Here is a 19,870-nt window from a genome sequence, read left to right as displayed (position 1 = left end):
CTGAAGCCATGCACACTCTTACCTTAAATCTTTTATCCTGCAGGACTTTCTTAATGGCCACAAGCTCTCCTGAATCGCAGAGTTTGGCTTGATACACAACACCAAAAGATCCATTTCCAATCACCTTGGTGTCCGTGTAGCTGACTTCTTGTGGTCGGTCTGGACCTTGTCCAGGAGTTGCCACTACTGTAGTCACCTTGCTGCCATCTTTGTCACCTGGGAAGTAGGAGAGAGAAAAATCATCAGAATATGCTCATAAGCAAGATCACCAATAAGAATGAAATAGAAAAGGGCAAAGACTTACACCGGTACATACGTCTTAAACATAAGAGAGGAAGAAAAACTTAACTGTCAAAAGGCAGAAAAGCCATTGAGCGTGTTTTATTACTGACGCACATTTACTGCTGACAAGGTTTCAACTTGATCATTAAAAGAAATATTCCCTTCCAGACGTAAATAACTCAGCAATAAAATCTGCAGCATGACCAGAACAAGTACTTATTTCTGGATCACGTTAAGACAAGTGGCATTAAACAGTGTCACTTGTATTTCCCTACGCTCTCTCCTGTAACGGAAAGAAACAAAGCTGTCAGTAGAGCAGCATGTGGATACACTGGTATATATCTGGCAATAAAAAACCAGCAGCGTGACAAAGTATTTTGTTTTCATGCTTCATGCTGTGCAGCAGAGCACAGACAGGAACATGCGCTCGGGACTCAAAGTAGCTGTATGGGTGCATGTGTTTCAGTGCAGATGCAGCAGTTGTGGATTTCAGCTGTCAGCAACCAGCAACTCTGAGTAACACAGCTGCTTCCCCCTAAAAAGACAAAACCATTATCACCTATGACGAGAACCATTTATCACCAGTGTACTTCCTCAAGTTCAAAGTCTGATTTCGCTTGTAACAGGACCAAAGTTTTAGTCATCCTGCAAGCACACACCACAATTTGTTGTCCTTAAGTTATGACGGTTCAGGTTGCATTATCAAATCAGGCTGCAAGAAAAGCCAGAAGGAATCTGCTGTTCAACAGCAATCGCTCACCAGCGCTACATGAACGAGACTCAAAATGCCCATCACGCCTGCTTACCAAGAAAGCTTCCTTCCACAGCTACCTCAGGAAGCCCCTTCCAGTCCTTCACTGCTCACGCACCAAGAAAGATTTTTTCTAATCCATAACTCAGGTCACCTTTACTGCAGTTAGGCATATCACTAGCTTGACTCCCCATAGGCATGGAAACTGAACTCAATCCCCTCCCACCTTCCCTCCTCCCACTCCAACACATGAAGGACTGTTGCAGAGGACATTACCACCCTGAAGATGTACTTCTCTTTGGGGACCTGTCCCACCACTGCTGACATCTCTCAGGAATGATACCCAAAAGCAAACACTCGATCTTAAGCTTACCTGAGCTGTGCCCAGTATGCTAGCAGCTCCTTGCACCCCACTTGCAACACACTTGTTTGTGCAGCCCGGCACAGCATTTGCAGCTTTTGCAATGTGAGAATCTGGTTGACTCACAGCGTGTTTGGGTGCCAAACCCTTCTGTGCAGAACCACTGCCTGCCAATCACCGTCCCCTTCCCATTCTGCACCTGGCTGTTCTCATCATGACCAGAGTCCGCATTTGAACCAGCTGAACTGCATCCAAGGCTTCCTAACAGTATTCTGTCAGCTTGTCACACACTTCCAGTACTGGGCAACCACTATAACAAGACCCATTTCACAACGCTACACAGAACTTATCACAAAAATTGTCAAAAACCTGCTGAAAGACTCTGCAGAAACCTTGTAAATATATTGTTTTATCTTGAACCCCTGTTACACTCAAATAAAATAACCCAACAACTGTGCTCCCCTCTAAGGGGATTTTTAGCAGTCCATTACTTTCCTAGGCTGCTCATGGGAAAACGAGCTTGAAAATGCCTAAAGTCAAGATGCACACATCTGCTATTACTTCTGCATCCAGAAATGCAGCACATGAGTGGGTTGGTTTGCCATTATTTGCTCCTGAAAAATTCACTTTAACTGTTACTCATCTCTTACCTTTTGAGTCTCTACAAACTGTTTGCTTTTATGCATCCAACTGCTCCGAGAAACAAACAGATTTAAAAAGAAGAACATTACTGCAAAGGGTGACGATGACTTGCCAAACAATTCACAGCAGATATATATAGATCCCTTCCTCCAAAATATTCACCAGGTGAGAAGCAGATTTACACCTTTGAAGAGAAAGCAGCAAAACAACTAAAAGCAAAATGGAGGCAAACAACTGCTCAGAGAGAAAGAGTTTTATGCTTCCCCACCTCTTTTTCCAGGCTTGGACACAAGGTTGGGGTTTTGAGATTATTGGGAATGAGGCTCATTCCCAGCCCTCCCAAAACCAGATTCTAAAGGTAGAAGGGAACTCATCTCTGGCAACTCCCATTGAAATGCGAAGTGCTTGGTCTCAGGAGAGCTACTTAAGGGACGCTCTTAAGAGCTGGAAGCTTCTTTGGGATATCCTGGACCACAAGTGCAAGCCCTGAGTTTTCTCACTTGGCTCCACTGCAGCTTTTCCAGAGCTCCTTTAAATACAATTAAAAACAACTCCCAACTAAATTCATTAAAATACTCGTGGCTTCAAAATATAAGCACTGATAATAATTGGCTAGCCAAGGAATTGCTTGGTTTCCTTAACCGGAATGTTACAGAGCATTAAGCCCCCTAGACATTTCTCTCCATTTCCTTCTTTCAGTGAAGCACGGTAAGGACTCCAGACTTCCAAATATGACCCTGCTGGAGTTTCAGCTGTACTACATTAGAGAATATCTGAAGCTAAGTTACCGTGAGGTAAAATTCACCCTGTGCTTTTGACAGCTTTGATCTCAAACAGCAAATATCTCGCTACTTCTCCAAGCAATCAAATAATAGGTGCTTGTGTCACAGCAGCATCCAGGAGCCCCAAGCCAGTTTTGCTACTCATGTATACACTGTTCAGAAGCCCATATCCAGTTCAGCATGTATGTCAATTCTTAATGTCTGGACAGCAAGAATTAACTTGCCAGCCAAACAGCATATAAATGAGCTTGCTGGAACCAATCTGGGAAATATGGTTTTAGCCCCAGTGTGACAAAAGCTGGTGGAGAGGAAACACCCGTCTCCAGCAATCTTCACTATCTCCAAATTGAGATTCCCAACAGCAAACACCAGGAAACATCACATCACAGCAAGTCTCGACGCGAAGCTGAGACAGTTTTCATCTCATCTGTTTTGCCTCTTGTTTCAGGCCGTCAGACTTGGTGGCCCCACTGGCGAGGTAAGCACAATGTTCTCAACACCTTGGATTGCAGAAGGTCTATGAGATAAGTTGAAAATACAAGGAAGGAAGGAAGACAGCACCAAACACCAAAACATTACAACTCCTAAAGCTCACACACTATAATTCCCAAATGCACTGATGTCTCTAACTCACTTTCTACCTTCCAGCACGATTACTACAATGGACAAATTATGAGCACTAGGTAAGTTAGTCAGTCAGTTTTGGGGAAGAAAATATGTATTCCTCTCAAAGATGACAGTATTAAAGCACCACGGCAAACTCTAACTCTGTTTTCCAGTATCTCAGTAAACTCTTAGCATGGCTCATGTCATCATTTTATCTTACAGTGATCACTTACCCTTTCAAACTCAGGTATTAATCGAATTTTGTGCACCCAAAAAGCAGCTGAGTACATGGAGGTCACTTTGAAAGTAATGGCTCTGATTTATTTCCAAGGAAAGGACAACAGATAAAAAGAGTGCCATAATACTATTTCATGCATCAAATTCTCAGCCAAAAACCCACTGTTTTTTAACACAGTCACCACCATTAGCTGTGCATTTTTGCCAGCAATGAGACTGCATGACACATTTGTCAGTATCTGAACGGTGGAGGTGACCCACTCTTTAACAGCTGCTACAATGGCACCACTGCCAGGAAAATGATGCCCACGTAGCCCATCTTTCATTGGCTCTATCAGATGAAAGGCAGAAGGTGCCAAACCCAGACAATACAATGGGTGTGGTAGGACAGTCCGGCCGAGATTGGCAATGTTTTCTGGTCTTTGAATTGGTATGGGGCCTGATGTTATCACCTTGCAAGAGAAAGACTGTCTTCTTCTCTCGCGTGACCAATACTTCAGCTCAGTCACTGTGGCAGTGTAGCGGTCAGAGCTGATGGGCTGTGTTTCAAGAAATCCTATCCCAAAAAGCAGTGTGCAGCACTCTACCCATTGAGGGTTGTGTCTTGAACTTCTTCTTCCAAGATGAATTCATACGTCACCACTCCACAGATTGACGTTTTGACTCCGGTTCATAGTGCTGACACCACATCTCATCACTGCTAACAATGCAATCCAGGAAACCATTACCTGCAGCCTCATATTCATTCAATAGGTCCTGACAAACTTGAATACGTCGTTCTTTCTGTTCATATGACCTACCTGGCATAAACTTTGTGATATTCCAACATGCCCACCATTGTTGCCAAAGCACTGAACCAGATACTGAACTCCACAGACAGATCCCTGATCACAGTCTGTCAATTCATGTGGATGAGCTGATCAAGATGCTCTTCCTTTTGTGGTGCGATAACTCTACATGGCTGTCTGGAATGTGGCTTTCCATTGCTGCTGTCACTGCTGAGACACACCACCCACTATCTCACCGTGCTCTATCAACATTCAACAAGCATCAATATATGTCAACATACACAATTTTTTCCATGAGGAGGATTTCAATTCCGCACCTTTGCTCCATCTGCACTTCTGTGTCAGCCGCCATTTTGTCAGATTGCCCCTCTGCTGCCATCTGTGGCACAGCAACAGCATGAAAGGTTCAACCTCTACTGCCATTTCACCAACGTCCACCTCTGACATTGCGTGCCAACATAACAAAACAGGAGGCATTACTTTCAGAGCAGCCCTCATATTAAGTTCTGCATTTTTTGGTACAATTTACCAGTTAAACCCAAATGAACCTGGATCGGTGCTTCTGCAATGAGACAATCACATGTTTTAGGAACCAGATGCACGCTTCTCAAAACCCAAACAAACAAAAAAACCACCACATGATGTTTACCCAGGTAAGACAATGGATTCCAATACTGGACAAGGATTTCCTCATATAAATATCCCCATCAGCTGCAGTCTCCTACTGCCAGCGCAAAGCTGCAAGCGTCCTGCACGTAGACTTTTTGCTAGTGACTCAACATAGCTGTCAGTCAGTAAAATTCACTTCAACCCTCAGAGACCATGAAAGACTTCCTCTGCTATTGATCGCAACTCCCACTATACATTCTAATGAATAGGCCTGGAGAAAGTCCAAAGTTATGTCTGCTCTACATCCCTTCAGCTGTTTAACTTCTGACTGAGCAGTACAGATGCACACTAATGCACACATAGACAGAGAGCTACGATTCTTTACCTCTTTCGACTACACATAATCCATTTTCCTTCTCTTTCATACATTCTGAAGGGCAGAAACAAAGAATAGGATGTCTATTTCTGCTTTCTTCCAACTTCAAATACTACCTCAATTCCTTGTGCTATTTACAAACTCCTTAAATCTCCCCTTCCTTCTAACTGTACCTACCTGTACTTCCTTCCATCCTCCAGCTGGTACACTTCTCCCTGCTTCCATGCACAGTAGTCATCCCACTAGATGTTTCATGTGGTGCCCTAGACATAAAAGAAGACCTCACACATCTAAATCATGCTCTCTAGAGTCTACAATCATGTAGCTATCTTTCTCCGCTTGATTCAAATACTTCCATTGATCTGTTTTAACTCTCAGAGCCAATTCCCTATGAACATATTGCTCAATATTAAGTCAATATTGTAGACCATCCCCCTTCCCATGGTCTCTCATCTTGATTTGCTTTACGTTCAATACATTCAAACAGGCACTACTCCATGGAAATACTACACCACTGCATGCAGCCCTTGCCAAGTGCAATAGGTTACAACCAGCAGCTGCCACCGCTGCTTATAGGACATGAGTGACCAGGGGCTATGGGAGTCCATCAGAACCACACTGGTGATTTTTGCTCATTGCTAATGGAGAAGCTCAAAGGGTCTGAATACTCCATGACAAGAATGTCCTGATAGAAAGCACAAGAATATCATCTGCATGATATGATGCAGTCCGTCTAAGGAACAAAACTCCCGGCTACTTAAATACCTGTTTAATGATGAGTGAAAGAAGAAAGAGATCTAGAAGTCCTCAGGTGCTGTAATCACATCAGTATTATACTACTCATACCTAGATAGGTAAATCCGACTGAGTAACATGGTTTCCCTGCACAATTTTGTGAAAGCTTGATTTCAATAAAAGCTAATAATTACAAGCGAGTACAGGGGACAAAATACAATATTATTGTTTTTCTAAACTGTGTGTTACTGGGCAGTATCTTTCCTTAATCAGGGAACTGAATAGACGCTACATACTGGGAGACAGCAGAAGATAGACTTAAATTTACAACAGAATTAGAAAAACTCCAAGTAAGGAGTCTCAAATGGAATACTTGAAACATTTTTCCAGTACTTTCGCTTTAGCAAAAGAAAACCCCTGTATTTCAAAAACAGCTCAATACAAACACCAAACAAAAACTCACATGTCAATCATCCCCAGAGAAGACAGAAGCATTCAGTATATTGGTATACTGGTTTTGGCACAGGAAATGTCATCTGACATCTTGACTGAAACTGAATACCATAGGAAAAGAACAGCCATCAGACGTTATGTAAGATCAGAAGAATCTCACAATTTGAGTCCAAGGGCTTCAGAAGAGCTGGCTGAGAAATGGCGTTGATTTTTGAAAGCAATCAGAATACAGGAGAATCAAAAAGACGAATGGGATGACCCAGGTAACTATGACCCTATATCTTTGATGATAATTCCAGATCAAAAGTCATACCAGCTCTTTTGGTGGTACAGAAATAGTAACATGGCTTGTGGAGAATAGATCGTTGGGCTCCACATTTCTGCACAGACTGCGGGCTCATTTGGAAAAGAGAGAGAAAAAAGAGCATTGATACAAATGCATCTATGCAAAAGTCACAGTATTTATTTCAGGTGACTAGAATTCATAAGTGCCAATTCAAAGCACCAGAGGTTCAGAAAGACACCACAGACATTAGGAAAGGTAAGAAAGATGCATTGCTTTGAATGCGACTTTAAGAGACCAACCAATTTAAGTCTAAGAGACAAAACTTAATGAGCATTATACTGAAAAGGCACATTTAAGGAATAGATATTTCAGCGAGGACCCTCATCTATAGGTGAGGGTATCACACGAGGACCCTGATCTATAGGTGAGGATATCACACGCAAAGATTAGAAACAGAAATTACAAGAGTCTGGGACAGAACTAGAGCGAAGTCAAATGTCAAAGACGTGAATTTTCTTAAGACTCTGAAAGCCAGCCTGATTTTTGCAGCACAGAGTCTTATTTCAAACTGGAATCTCTTCTAAAGCTTACCATGTAGCTGGGCAACAACTACTAGGCTTGAAATAAGAAAGCCTGCACAGGACAATCTTGATGATCTCTCCGCATCTTCAGAATGCCACAAAAACTCAATACTTACATTGTATTATGCAAACTCGATAGTTCTCCATGGCCCTCATGGAAGAGTATCGTGGCTCAATAAAGAATATGCTGCTTTCCATGGTAATCAAAATCCACATTCAGTTTAAAAATCATCAACAAATGATAATAAATAAAAGATAGTGATAGATAAATGATAAAAAGCTGCAACAATCCTTCTTTTGACTCTATTGACAATAGCCAGACTGTAGCTGCAATCAATTATGTGTCAATTCACAAAGACAAAACAGATCAATTTTAGCTGCAACAGCCAATCAAAGATCACTCAGGTTTTTAAAGCACTCCATCCTGAATTCAGAGTTGCCTTTGTTTCTATCTGGACACCCAGAAACAAAGGAAATTCTATGTACATATATATTTTTTTTGCATCCCACTTGCACCTAATGTTAGTGAAGCTTTCTAGATGTCTATCATCTCAAAAGCTGCCAATGTAAAAGAACTACGGAGATGACCACACAAACTCCAAGTAAAACATGCTAAGCTTCTGCAGGATATAACTTAAAACTGGAGGAAGAAGTAAATACGAGGCAGAAGTAAGCCACTGCCACTGTAATACATGCTATGATGCTGCTATAAAATAAGATGTGCCAGCTCAGAAAGGTACAATAGCTTTGTTATTAAAGAAAGAGCAAGTGTATAACTTAAGCATTCTGTTCCATGACTTTTTGAGGTCAGTATGTCACAAGGAACAGAGAGATGCAGGGACAGTTTTTCTCCTATTATTTACTTGTTGATAATGCCCCATTATTTACCCACTGATAACATTTAACTAAGCAACAGCATCTAGATTTACTACACTTCAGTCCAATCGTTCCAAATGCCACTGGAGTTTTAAGCCCCAATTTTAGAGAGGCAGTTCAATTTAGTCTATTTGAAAGCTTAACGATGAAGACTGCAAACAAGCATTCAAAAAATAACAAGACGCTTCTCAGCTTCAAGTACATTCGCGTGATAGTCTTGTTAAACGTTCACTGCAGGGTCACATGTAGATCTAAGGTATCTACTTTCTACAGGCTGCTAAGTCTTAACTAAGGAAGTCAAGGCAAACACAGCACAACTTTCACACTGCAGTGTGCTCATCTTCCCCAGTGTAGCCTTAACTCAGAACAATCCCTGACAATATAAAGCCCACAGGGAAGAAAAAGCAGGGGAAGAGCCCTGTTGCGTTAGCTCAGACCCTATCGCTTTGGCCATCAGATGACTCCTCTGGGTCCAACAGAGGCAGAAGGGAATGCAGCAGCCAGCTGCTAGGTGGCCACCACCAAGTCCTAGCAGGTCATCACCTGCAGTAAGTCATACAATCACATTCAAAGGGATATTCACTTTTTCCTGAAGCCTTCCTTCCTACCACTATGTGAGCCAGTGCCCACACCTTTCTGGCTTCACCATCTCTGGCAGCTTCCTCCACACACTCCTCCCAGCACAGCAAACAGACCTAAGCTGTATTGAGCTACAGTGAGGACACCGAAATGAGGGGGAAAAAAACTAGCTTACTATCAGCCTACAACATGAAAGAATTTCTTTCTCCCATGACTAAACAAAGCGTTCACCTGAATGCTTATACTTAAACTTCTGCTTTGGAAAAAAAAATACAGAAACATACAATTAAGGTAATCTTAGCAGTGGCTGCTAGTGGTGTTTCATAAGCAGTCTGGCAGACATTAGCAGCTATTTTTAGCAGGTCCTCTCTCTGTTCTCCTCTCTGCCCACCCACCTCACACACACACACATGCAGACAAGCCCACTCCACACACGCTGCTTGGCTCCATAGATCAACTTTACATTTCCATAAGGTGATTCCAGAGCTTATGCAGTGAGTACTAAAGCGATCACAACAGTGCCTGTTTTAATAGTCTCTGGTCAGGTCATTCCTGCCCCAAAGAGCTTACAGATTACAAGCAGAATGAGATGTGCGAGGACAGGGAGCACATGGAACAGCACAATATTATTGTGGCTGCATCAGACGACATCCATCAGAGAGACCCAGGCAAGCCCCAAAGACCATAAAGTACTAGGATCTCTCATTTGAAATTCCCTTTAGTTATTCCTCCCTCTTACATCATCAGGGATCATGATTTAGCTAACGTTCGCCAAAGACGACTATAGCAGCTCAGCTGACACATAATAACTTATAACCGCTCTGTAACTGAGCCCTGACAGGGCACCGAAGAGCCCCAAGTTACAAACGGATCGTATTTACACACTTGCTCGTGCCATTCAACAGCCGATCCTCAATACATCCATTGGTGACTTCTAGCACAGCTGACACTCAATCCAGACACCCACTGATACACTTGCTTTGCCAGCTCTGGCAGAGGTTCTACACCTTCCCTCTCTGAAAGGCTAACGATTAATTAATAGCACACAACTTCGGGGAATTCTTGAAAGACCTGCAATCTTCCCCTCGGGTCTGAGATGTAAACCCTTCATAACTGTGTCGTGCAAACTACATTAATCTAAAGGAAAGATTTGCAGCTTTGGGAGCCACCCTTACACTCCCAGTTTACCCTACAGAGGACAGGAACACAGTATGTACTTATCATACTACTCCCTGTAAGGCCAGGAAACAACACCAGATAACCAGAGACCAACCTATGGTGTCAGTGAGACCGAGGATAAAATCACAGTGGGAAACAGGTAGCCAGGAATCTAATACAGAAGCCAAAATCCCAACAGAAAGACAGATGAAGACGGTTATGAAAAGTGTTTATTTGCTACCTTTTAGCTCTCAAAGAGGAGCAAGAAAATAACCAGCTGCTCAGAGCTGACACCCTTCATGGGTGGGGAATAAAGGCATAGGGGAACATGTACAGCCTCAGTGCTGGTCATGACAACAATACAGAACCCTCAACCTATTTTAACAAGAATTTCTCCTTCAGTGAGAGGCCAGTAATAGTGTGATTTAAACCACAGCAGTTGTTTTCACATAATTTTATTGTAGTTTACAGATTTTACTAAAACAACATCCTACACAATGAGAATCTGCACAAAGAAAAGCCACGATCAAAAGGAGTATTTCTCTCTGTAGGAATGAGAGCAGCCACCTGGGGAATCGATTCCCTCCTGCCAGCACATGGGGCTTTGGGAGAAAAGCTCTAAACACACCACTGAGGTTCTCAACAGTGTTCCTGTAATTGTTTGTTAAGGAAGACTGCTGGAGCTTGGAATCCTGAAATAGAGGCAGCTTGCTGGTAGCATGGAAAGAAGATCAGGGGTGTTTTAAAAAAAAAAACTTCCTCTTATTTATGACATTTAGAGAATAAAAAGAACTAAATCAGTTCTGCTACTCCATACTAGGCTAAAAGTGTATCGCTTCTAAAGGTATGAAGCAGAAAATAAGCAATAGTAAGTAGAAAACTGACCTAAAACCTCCTGAAAGTAAACGCTGAGAAATTCTACCTAGGCCTGTGCAGGAGTTGCAGACCTAGCCAGAAATTGAGGTTTTTCAAGTGCTGCTGCGTCAAATCTCTACAGGTTTTGAAAACACTTGAGGCTGTCTTGCCAACAGTGCCACAAGTCTTCTTGCTTACACGTTTGATCTCTGAGGAAAGAGAAAACAGACTTTAAGGTCTCAACGCTGCTTGCTCTTCCTTTTCTTCTTATGTCTACTCCTCATCCTAGGAGTCTAGAAGGTATAGGCAAAGGACTCCTATTTCTAGAAGATAACAGAGCCTATTGTTCCTTCAGTGCTGCTGGGACAGGAGAATGATGATGATGATAATCTTGATCCAGCTAGGGAGGTTACTTTCAGCACAGCAGCAGACACCCACATATAAGACTACAGAGGAATAGTGTTATGGCACCTCACCACAGGAGGGCTTATTTACCAGCCTCTGAAGACAGTAAGTGGCAAATAAACAAAGCACTAAGTAACACAGTTCCTTTATTAGAAAGATTAACCAGGTATGTTTGAGTATCTTGCATCTATTGAGACGCTGGAAGCACATAAAGCAAAGGTTCATCTGTCCCGCCTTCCCCATTTCATATAGTAGCAAACAGCAAGTGGTTAAGGCAGAATGTACAACATGATGAGCCTGTAGAGGCAGCCATCCTAGTAAACTCTCCCAGTCCCTACCTATGTGTGACTCAGATCCTTACCATGCCCAAAGCAATATTCTCTGCGTTTTCTTCTCTGGCTTTGCAAACCCACCTCAACGTCCAAAGATACTCCACGTAGCAAGACAACCATTCCTCAACAGGCAGAAGTGACATCTCTAAAATACAGCCATGTCAGGACTGTCTGGCAAACAGCTGAATTACTTTTAATCTGAATACATACAGTAGGATACACAGGATTAGTCTTCACTTTGTTCAGAAAGTCATCCCTCACCTTACGTTTGTACAGAAACTATATGTAAAATCAACTTAGGACTTCATACAGACTGACTAAAGGAAGACCAGAGTTACTTCACACGAGTTAGGGAACAGGAGAGGAATCCCATGACATAAGAAGTAAAACAGGCAAAGTGGTGGTTGATTTTTCTGAAGAATCAAGAAGAATGCAGTTCTCACTAACAGAAGATTGGAAAGGAGTATACAGAATACGCTTGGATGCTTGTATTCTGTCTGAAACAGGAAGTCAAGTCTTGAATAGGAGTTATTTTCTACAGTAGCAGCCACTCACCCACAAACCCACAGGGAAATTACACTGAGCCATCACAGCCAGGCACTGTAACGAAGATAATGACTGCAAGACCCAATTTATCATTGAAGGTCTTCAGAAAAGGAAAGATGACAATCATAATCTGAGCTATGGCGCACACACGGAGCAGAAAATTCTTTGTACTACAGTTTAGATATAGAATTATTATAAAGTGTACTTTCCTCTTTTAGTAAAAGCATTCTTCTGAATAAAGGCTTTTTTTCCTTAAGAGAAAAGACCAATGGCCCTTTATCTGCTAAGAACTGAACCTGGGATTTTGTTTCCCCTTACGCTGACATGTAAAGAAACTTCTAATATTTCACTTTAGATCCTCGATAAAACAAATAGAACTGCAATTCAGAAGGCAATTAAGGAGAAAACAGCTCTTTCCCAAGTATTTCCTTTGAAAGAGTGAAACGCAATGGAGTTGGCATGCAATTTCAGAACTTGGAAGAGCAGCTTTTCAAAGGACTCATTTCTTCTGTAAGATGACCTGAAAACGATACACTTCTTAACCCAATCATTGGTCTGGTTTTTGTTTTAAACTTCATCCTATCCTAAGCCTGATAGTTCATACAGCAGATAGGAACGAGGGCCAAAGGAAAACCTTTAGACTTTTTTTTGCTCATCAGAAGGGGGGGGTTAACATGTGAGTTCAAAATTAGATGGTTGGGGAATATTCAAACTCAAACTCATACCTTTTATTAAAACCAAAGACTACGGCAATACTGAAATTACTCAAAAACCAGGTTCATAATGAGTGATCATCATCTATCCCAATGACAGCTCTTCATCTATCTTTACCCTTAGATCATTCACCAAGAAAGCAGAATTATTCCCCAGGAAGTTAGAATTACACGAAGAAATGAACACTCATCATACTTCGCAGAGTACATACATAGATGGAATTATGGAATAAATCAAAGTAATTCAGAATGTCTCTTCATCACTGAAAAATCCAAATAAGAAGTTACGTCAGAATTGAAGAAAGTTTATTCTAGAATTAGAAACAGTATCCTGAGGGAAATATGGTTTTGGTCTTTGCAGTGGCCTGGGACCTTTATGAGTTGGAAGCAGAAAGCTGCCTATGCAATAACCAAGAAGTGCTGCCCAATTAACTACATGGCCATTTCTGAAAACCAAGAAGTTAATTATTTTCTTGAGATGAGGGAGACCTGTGGCCAGGATGTGAATATGTTCTTTAAATATAGACTCGGCAAACTGACTGTAAACAAAATGAGCCAAGTGTCTGCCTCTCTACATTAATTTGTGAAACATTACTCGGTAAAACATCTGTTAGCACAATTATTTTGACATTAACAGATTTTCACACAATTGAAGAAAAAAAAGACACCCTGGAACACAACATTGGTGGTTTGAAACCGAAGTAAATTATGTATCTACTGGTTTTTAATAGTTGTAGGTTACTTCTTTCGATTTCACAATTCACCCTATTGTTTGTCCTGTGAGATAGAGAAGTCCCCCACAGAAACCACAGTCAGGATGGATCAATGCAACACTGTCTGCAAAGTGCACGCATTCAGATTGAGAGAACATCTGAACCAATGTTCAACACAATGCATTAACTCAGACAATCCACCTCTCAAATAAAAGAAGATCGATACTGTGCAGTATCCTATCACATCCTAAGACAGTCTGACGATGAGAAATAAAGCATTCAATAGGACTTTTTGTTGCAGTAAGAATTCCTTAGCATGCAGATGTCTATTAATTGCAAGCTTCCAATCAGCCACATTGAGCTTTAGGGTTTTACGGCCATCAACCCATCTCCAACACAAAGGCTCTGCAGCAGTACTATAATGTCCCTCCAAGCAGAGTTAGAACTGGCTCAGTGTATTTCAGGATTACCAGCATGTATTCTTCTACTGTCCATTATTTAACTTTCTGCATCAGCGAGGACAATCTGAATGTAGCACGAAGGTCACCTGAAGCAGATAAGCAATGCGTTACCTTCTATACTTCCTACCAATAATGACTTGCTGTCATCAATACTCGTAGTTCTGAAGTAAAACAAAACTACAGCAGTGCAATATTCTATCACTAAACATTATGGCAATGAGTGAATATTTACTGCTTATTGCATATTCTCACTTAAATATCGATACTGCATACTAAAAGGTAGCTTCACCTCACCAAAGCAATGCAACAACCCACAGCTGGAACAGTACCCACAGCTGCAAAGTATTTTGTATGAAACACAAAAGGTAGGGCTTTTTATAAGCAGCTTATTCCTGTTCTTACTACAGTAATTCATCACTCACTAAATCACGCTGCCCAAACTGCTGGTGACTACACCATAATGGAGAAATCTGGAAAGGAAACCAAGCTATGTTTTTCATTTAAAGACATACAACTTTTAAGTCTGGATCATCTCACTGGTGGGGTTCACAGCACAGCTGTACAAGAAACTAGCATGGGGAACCAAAAAGACCAGGGTCGGGCAAGAGAATGAAACCAGCCCTGCCACTAGAACTGCAATCAAAACCAAACAGCAGCAAGGGGTGAGGGTTCATCAGCCACAGCAGGGAACTGACTATTCTGAATAGTTACCTTACGGCTAAGTGCCTTAAGGTAACTATTAAGAACAGATCAGTGCTTGCTTGGGTTATTATTTTCAAAAGCAACAGAAGCAGTATTAACTTAATGGAACTGTAAATCACATTTTTACATGAAGGCACGTGCCTAATTTAGATCTAATGTGATATACAGAAAAAGCAGTTAAAACCTGCAGAGCTGCACTGAACCTTCTCACTTCTTGCTATACCAAACCCGTGCTCTTGGGTGTAATGACTCTGGGGATGAAACTTCACATATATGCTTTCAAGTTCTCTCATAATTAACCTAATAGATTGCGGTGGGAGTGTTTTAAGACAAAGACTGATAAATTGTGACCTCTTTCCATGGCAAAACCCCAGAGAAGAAGGGCACAGCACACACAGTCTGCTGGATGAAAGCGAATAACATCTTGAAAAAGGGAAACCCTGCCCCACTAGAATGCTGGCACGTCAAGCAGACAGGCACACAGGATCCAAAGAAAACATATTTGGATTTTCAGAAAGCCCAGACCGCTTCTTTAATAGCATACGGCACGAAATCAAGTTGCCTGGTTACAGAGCATCCCTGGACAGAAAGCTGGCTAACAATAAGGAAGGATAAGACTTAATAGCCAACTTTCCAGTAGGCAGAAGAACTGGCGATGGCACTGAGCTGGCAGCACTGCTGAGCCTCAATTTTGTTCACTATCTATCTGCAGTCACCTGGAGACATCATAGCTGACGTCTGAAGACAAAGCCAGGCATTTTCAGGCAACTTGCTGCAGTGGTAAGCTATGAACTTTGAAAGGAGCTCACAAAATTGAAGGCAAGAGCAAAGTCTGATGGGTGAGCTTCAGTGCAGGGATGTCAAAGAATACAAGGAAAAAGCAAAATGTGTTTCCATACCTCATTAGTACCTGAATTTACTATTTCAAAAGGGACCTCAGCCATGGTTGAGTTGAGCATCAACAAGTGTGGACAGAAAACAAGGCAGAAAGTTATCCTGTTGCTATGTAAAGGCACTGCATTGACATCTTATCTAGAAAGGAGACAACTGAAGGACTAAAGACACAGAGGAGTGACCCCTTGAGAAGACTGATGAAACTAGGCCTCTCTGATTCAAACTTGAGTTGGAGGAGTGGAATATATTTAAAGCTTACAAAAACCTCATGACAGCAGATAAGATCAACACAGACTGCAGAAGTTCCTTGCCAGCTGTTACCTCAGGGTCATGAACAGATACTGAAGGAACAGCTGGTGATGCAGATTCTAACAATGACCGAAAGCTAGAAGAGGAGGAGGATCATGAGCAACACCCACGTGTTGTCCCTACAAAGCCATCACTGCTGCTGCTGAGGACAAAATATTTGGCTACATCAACTACTGACCTTAGGCAGTATCGTAACCTTTCACCTTCTAAATCACAACTTTTTGAGGAGAAACATTAACTGTGAAGTATTGCCTGATTTAACAGCAGGAAAACCTCTGAACATGATTTAATGAACTAATTTCCATAATACTCCTGTAAGAACATCAATTCAGAGGAAAAACGGACAGATGCTAAGCTAGATGCTGTTGAGGAACTTGGGTTTTGGGTTATGGGAGAAAGAGCAGGAAGAAGCCAAGTTTAGCTGTGTCAATTATATCTTACTCCAGGCACTTACAGTCAGGAAAAACTTGCTACAAATACACCTACCTCTGTGCCAGAAGCACCATCTCTGAAAGCATCCATGTCAGCAAAGGCAGCCCAGGTTAGAAGTGGACTGACTGCCCAGCTGTGTGACCAGCTATAGTTGATGTCATCTCATGGGAATTCCACCCTGAGTAAAATACACCTTTAAAAGGTAACACCTCTTTCACCTCCAGGCAAGTCTTAAAATAAGAAGGGACAGAAGAATGAGCACAAAACAACTGAGTCACTGCCCGGTATTCCAGACACACGTTTCTTCAGAAGAGACAAGACCACATCAAGTAAACACATTCTGTTTGGCTGGATTCAAGTTAGTTAGGGCAAGATCCAAATCCCATCAAACATGGCAGTGTCAGTGGTACTCCTCTCCACCTTGGAGACCCTGATAAAGCAGGAGATAGCAAGGCTCTCACTGTAGCTTCTGCTGTTCTCTTGACTTGGACCTCTCAAGTCCATACAACAAGAGTGGCTTACTTCCTTCCCATGTCTTCCAAAAGCAGCTACTTAAACTGCTTCCCTACTTTCTGCTCCCCCCATGGGGGTGGGAGGAGAGAAGCAGGCTCTGAAAGCACCGGGACAGACAATCCCTGGAGAAATACCTCAAGGTGATGAGAGCTGCTCTGTTACTGGGTGCTCCACAGCTGGGCAGAACCATCTCCACTGTGGCTGTGTCAGCAAAGCCAGAACATCTGGAGAACATACATTAAAATTGCTTTGTTCACTTGTTCCTAACAGATGTTCTGGAAAAAGTCTTCAGAACTACGCATGGTTGTGAGGGGTAAATTGTAAGACAGCCCTAAAGCACACAACCACTTATTTGAGAAGGGGCTACACAGTTTAAACCACAGCCACATACAAGGCAAAATGGTTTTGGAGAGCAGAATTGAGTCAAAAGCTGGCAACACAAACTGACCCAAAACTGGTATCTGACACATATGCTTCGATTAGTCTCACTGGGCACAGAATCAGAGAAATATGCAGGCCCCACGGCCTTATTTTTTTTGTCTTATTGGTTTTGTCTTATTAAAAGTAAATATGAGATTATTTTTTAAACAGTTAGTTTCTCTCCACGATCTATTTCTACAGTATTTTCTTCTCCATCTATTCAACTTAAGGAAGCAGGAAGGAAGGGTTTCCTTGCTTGTTTTAGATGTGTGGTAGTCCACCTATAGACGCCTTATTTTAGTAAAGTTTACCATATTTTGGAGAAATTTTTGGAACTGGACAGTAACAAAAATAGAAATGAAAACATTAAGAACTGTTTATCTTTGTACTGGGCAGACATGACAGAACAGCACAGAAGTCCAGGAAAGAACAGTAGCACTTAGCTTTGGTCACACAGCTAATATAGGTCGGAAAAGGAAAAGAAAAAACACACACACACAGAGTAAATACTAAAACTACAAACCATGCTTATTACTACCAACTTAAATAGCTGGTATTCTTTTTACAGAGTCTGCTCCTGGAGTATTTCTATATTCTCCCTATTTACCCTCGCCACCCCTTCACATCTATTTTCCTTCTTCTTTGCTTCTCTTTTGCCCTGCTTCTTATTTATAAATACCTGAGGTGTGGGAGCCATAGTGGTGAGTCTGGTCTCTTTTCAGTAGTGCGTGGGGATAGGACTAGGGGTAATGGGATGAAACTTCAGCATAGGAAGTTCCGCACAAATGTGCGGAAGAACTTCTTTACAGTGAGGGTGACGGAGCACTGGAACAGGCTGCCCAGGGAGGTGGTGGAGTCTCCTTCTCTGGAGATATTCAAGACCCACCTGTACGCCTACCTGTGTGATGTGGTGTAGGGAGCCTGCTTTGGCAGGGGGGTTGGACTCGATGATCTCTAGAGGTCCCTTCCAAGCCCTACAATTCTGTGATTCTGAGATTCTTCCTTGTCCCTGACTCTCAACTACAGCACAAACCTTGAGTTTGCCCCTTTAACTCCCTCCAGTTTGGAGTAGCTTCCTTCAGCATGTCCTACCTGCTTCTTAATCTGTATCAAGAGGTCAATGACGAAGTCATCAGCATTATCTCAGCCTTCCTTGAAGCCACATAGCCTCCCTGTGACTAGAAGCAAAGCTGAATTTGTGTACAAGTCATCTCAGTCTAAGCATAAGCACAACAAAACTTTGGGCTACATGTTGTTTATCCAGCTGGGAAAGAGCGATCACAACTCATACTCCTATAGACCTTGGCACACAGCTGTGTGCCAGCAGCCAAGTCCTTTCCTAGAAAAGCTATTTAACACTCACAGAGCTTCACTGAATCAGGCCATCACAGGTAAAGCATGGTAAAACATCTTCCTTTCTGTCAAGGGGTGGGGATGCTAACTACTTCTTCAGGCTTTAAATTCTCCCAGAAGCACTTTGGGGAGCTGAACTCCAGCCTCCATCTACCTCTGGCAGCCAAGCACTCACTTAGATGAGACAGTGTCCTCAGAAGGGCAGGGTGACCAAGTGCATCATCACTCTGTCACTTTGTTACCTGAACACGTTTACTGCTCTGGACGTTATTTTATTTTTATTATCTTGCTATGTATTCTTCTATTAGAGGTTAAGCAAGGACTTGCAAATATCCCACAATCCACTGGGCATCTTAAAAGCCCTAATCCTAGTTTATAGAAGCAATTACAACAGCTTTCAGACAACTGTTTGGATTGCCTTCAGCATATATGTTTTCTGAGCAGACAGACAAGAAAGCCTCAAGTAAGCTATGTTCTCCTGTATAGGATGGGGACTGAAAACTCAGTGTTTCTATTTCTGCATAGCAAAACATGTTTCTTATCTTCTCCCAAAAGGGATACTAAATTCGACAACTGCGTACCTGAAGTGCTACTGTAATTGTATATAGTTCTAACACAGTCACGTAATTCACACAACTGTTTAAAATGTCTTCAATAAGGATCCGTTTTTAGAAAAATCTCGCCTCGAACACTGTAGTTTTTTGGCATTTCACAAAAGCAGATCTTCCCACTCATCCCAGCATTAGACATTAAGCGTATCCCAACACGCATTTTAGAGACCTAACAATATTTGGAGAACATACTTAAAAGGGTTTTCAAAATGACTGTGGAGAACGCAGACTAGCACCGTGTACAGAGAAAGCCCTGAGCAGTGCCCAAGCACCCGATCATACTAACAGGCTTAGGTGAATAAAAGCTTTAAGAAAGGTAAGCTTCCCAATTCCTCCCTTTACGCATGAGTTTCAGTTGGTGAGACCAAGTCCTCACAAGCAGACATGAGATGAACATCAATGTGTTTTTCTCACGTCACACAGGCAGCAATGTTATTAGATATATTAGCCTGCCTGCAGGTTTCCAGCTAAGGAAGGAAAGTGCTACATGGCAAGGAAAGGGCAAACAC

At 42.1% G+C, this 19,870-nt stretch overlaps 1 protein-coding gene across 7 annotated transcripts in view; it reads right to left on the bottom strand.

Moving 5' to 3' along the window:
- Positions 1-19,870, bottom strand: part of GSK3B (glycogen synthase kinase 3 beta) — a 121,033-nt gene that overhangs the window by 77,476 nt on the left and 23,687 nt on the right. For 6 of the 7 annotated variants that reach the window (XR_014937560.1, XM_015874838.3, XM_015874814.3 and 3 more), the window contains one exon: positions 23-216. Coding sequence is in view for 6 of the 7 variants with exons in the window: in XM_015874838.3 (XP_015730324.1) it covers positions 23-216 (194 nt within the window). In the remaining variant the exon portion in view is untranslated. Of the gene's footprint in view, positions 1-22; positions 217-5,611; positions 5,688-19,870 lie in introns of those variants that run through there. The other variant, XM_015874831.3, reaches the window with a different exon arrangement.

Source organism: Coturnix japonica, chromosome 1, assembly GCF_054131305.1.
Source record: "Coturnix japonica strain WE chromosome 1, WE-NBRP24, whole genome shotgun sequence".
Lineage (NCBI taxonomy): Eukaryota > Metazoa > Chordata > Aves > Galliformes > Phasianidae > Coturnix > Coturnix japonica.
Note: the sequence above shows the minus strand (reverse complement) of the source record. Positions and strands in the feature narration are given on the sequence as shown.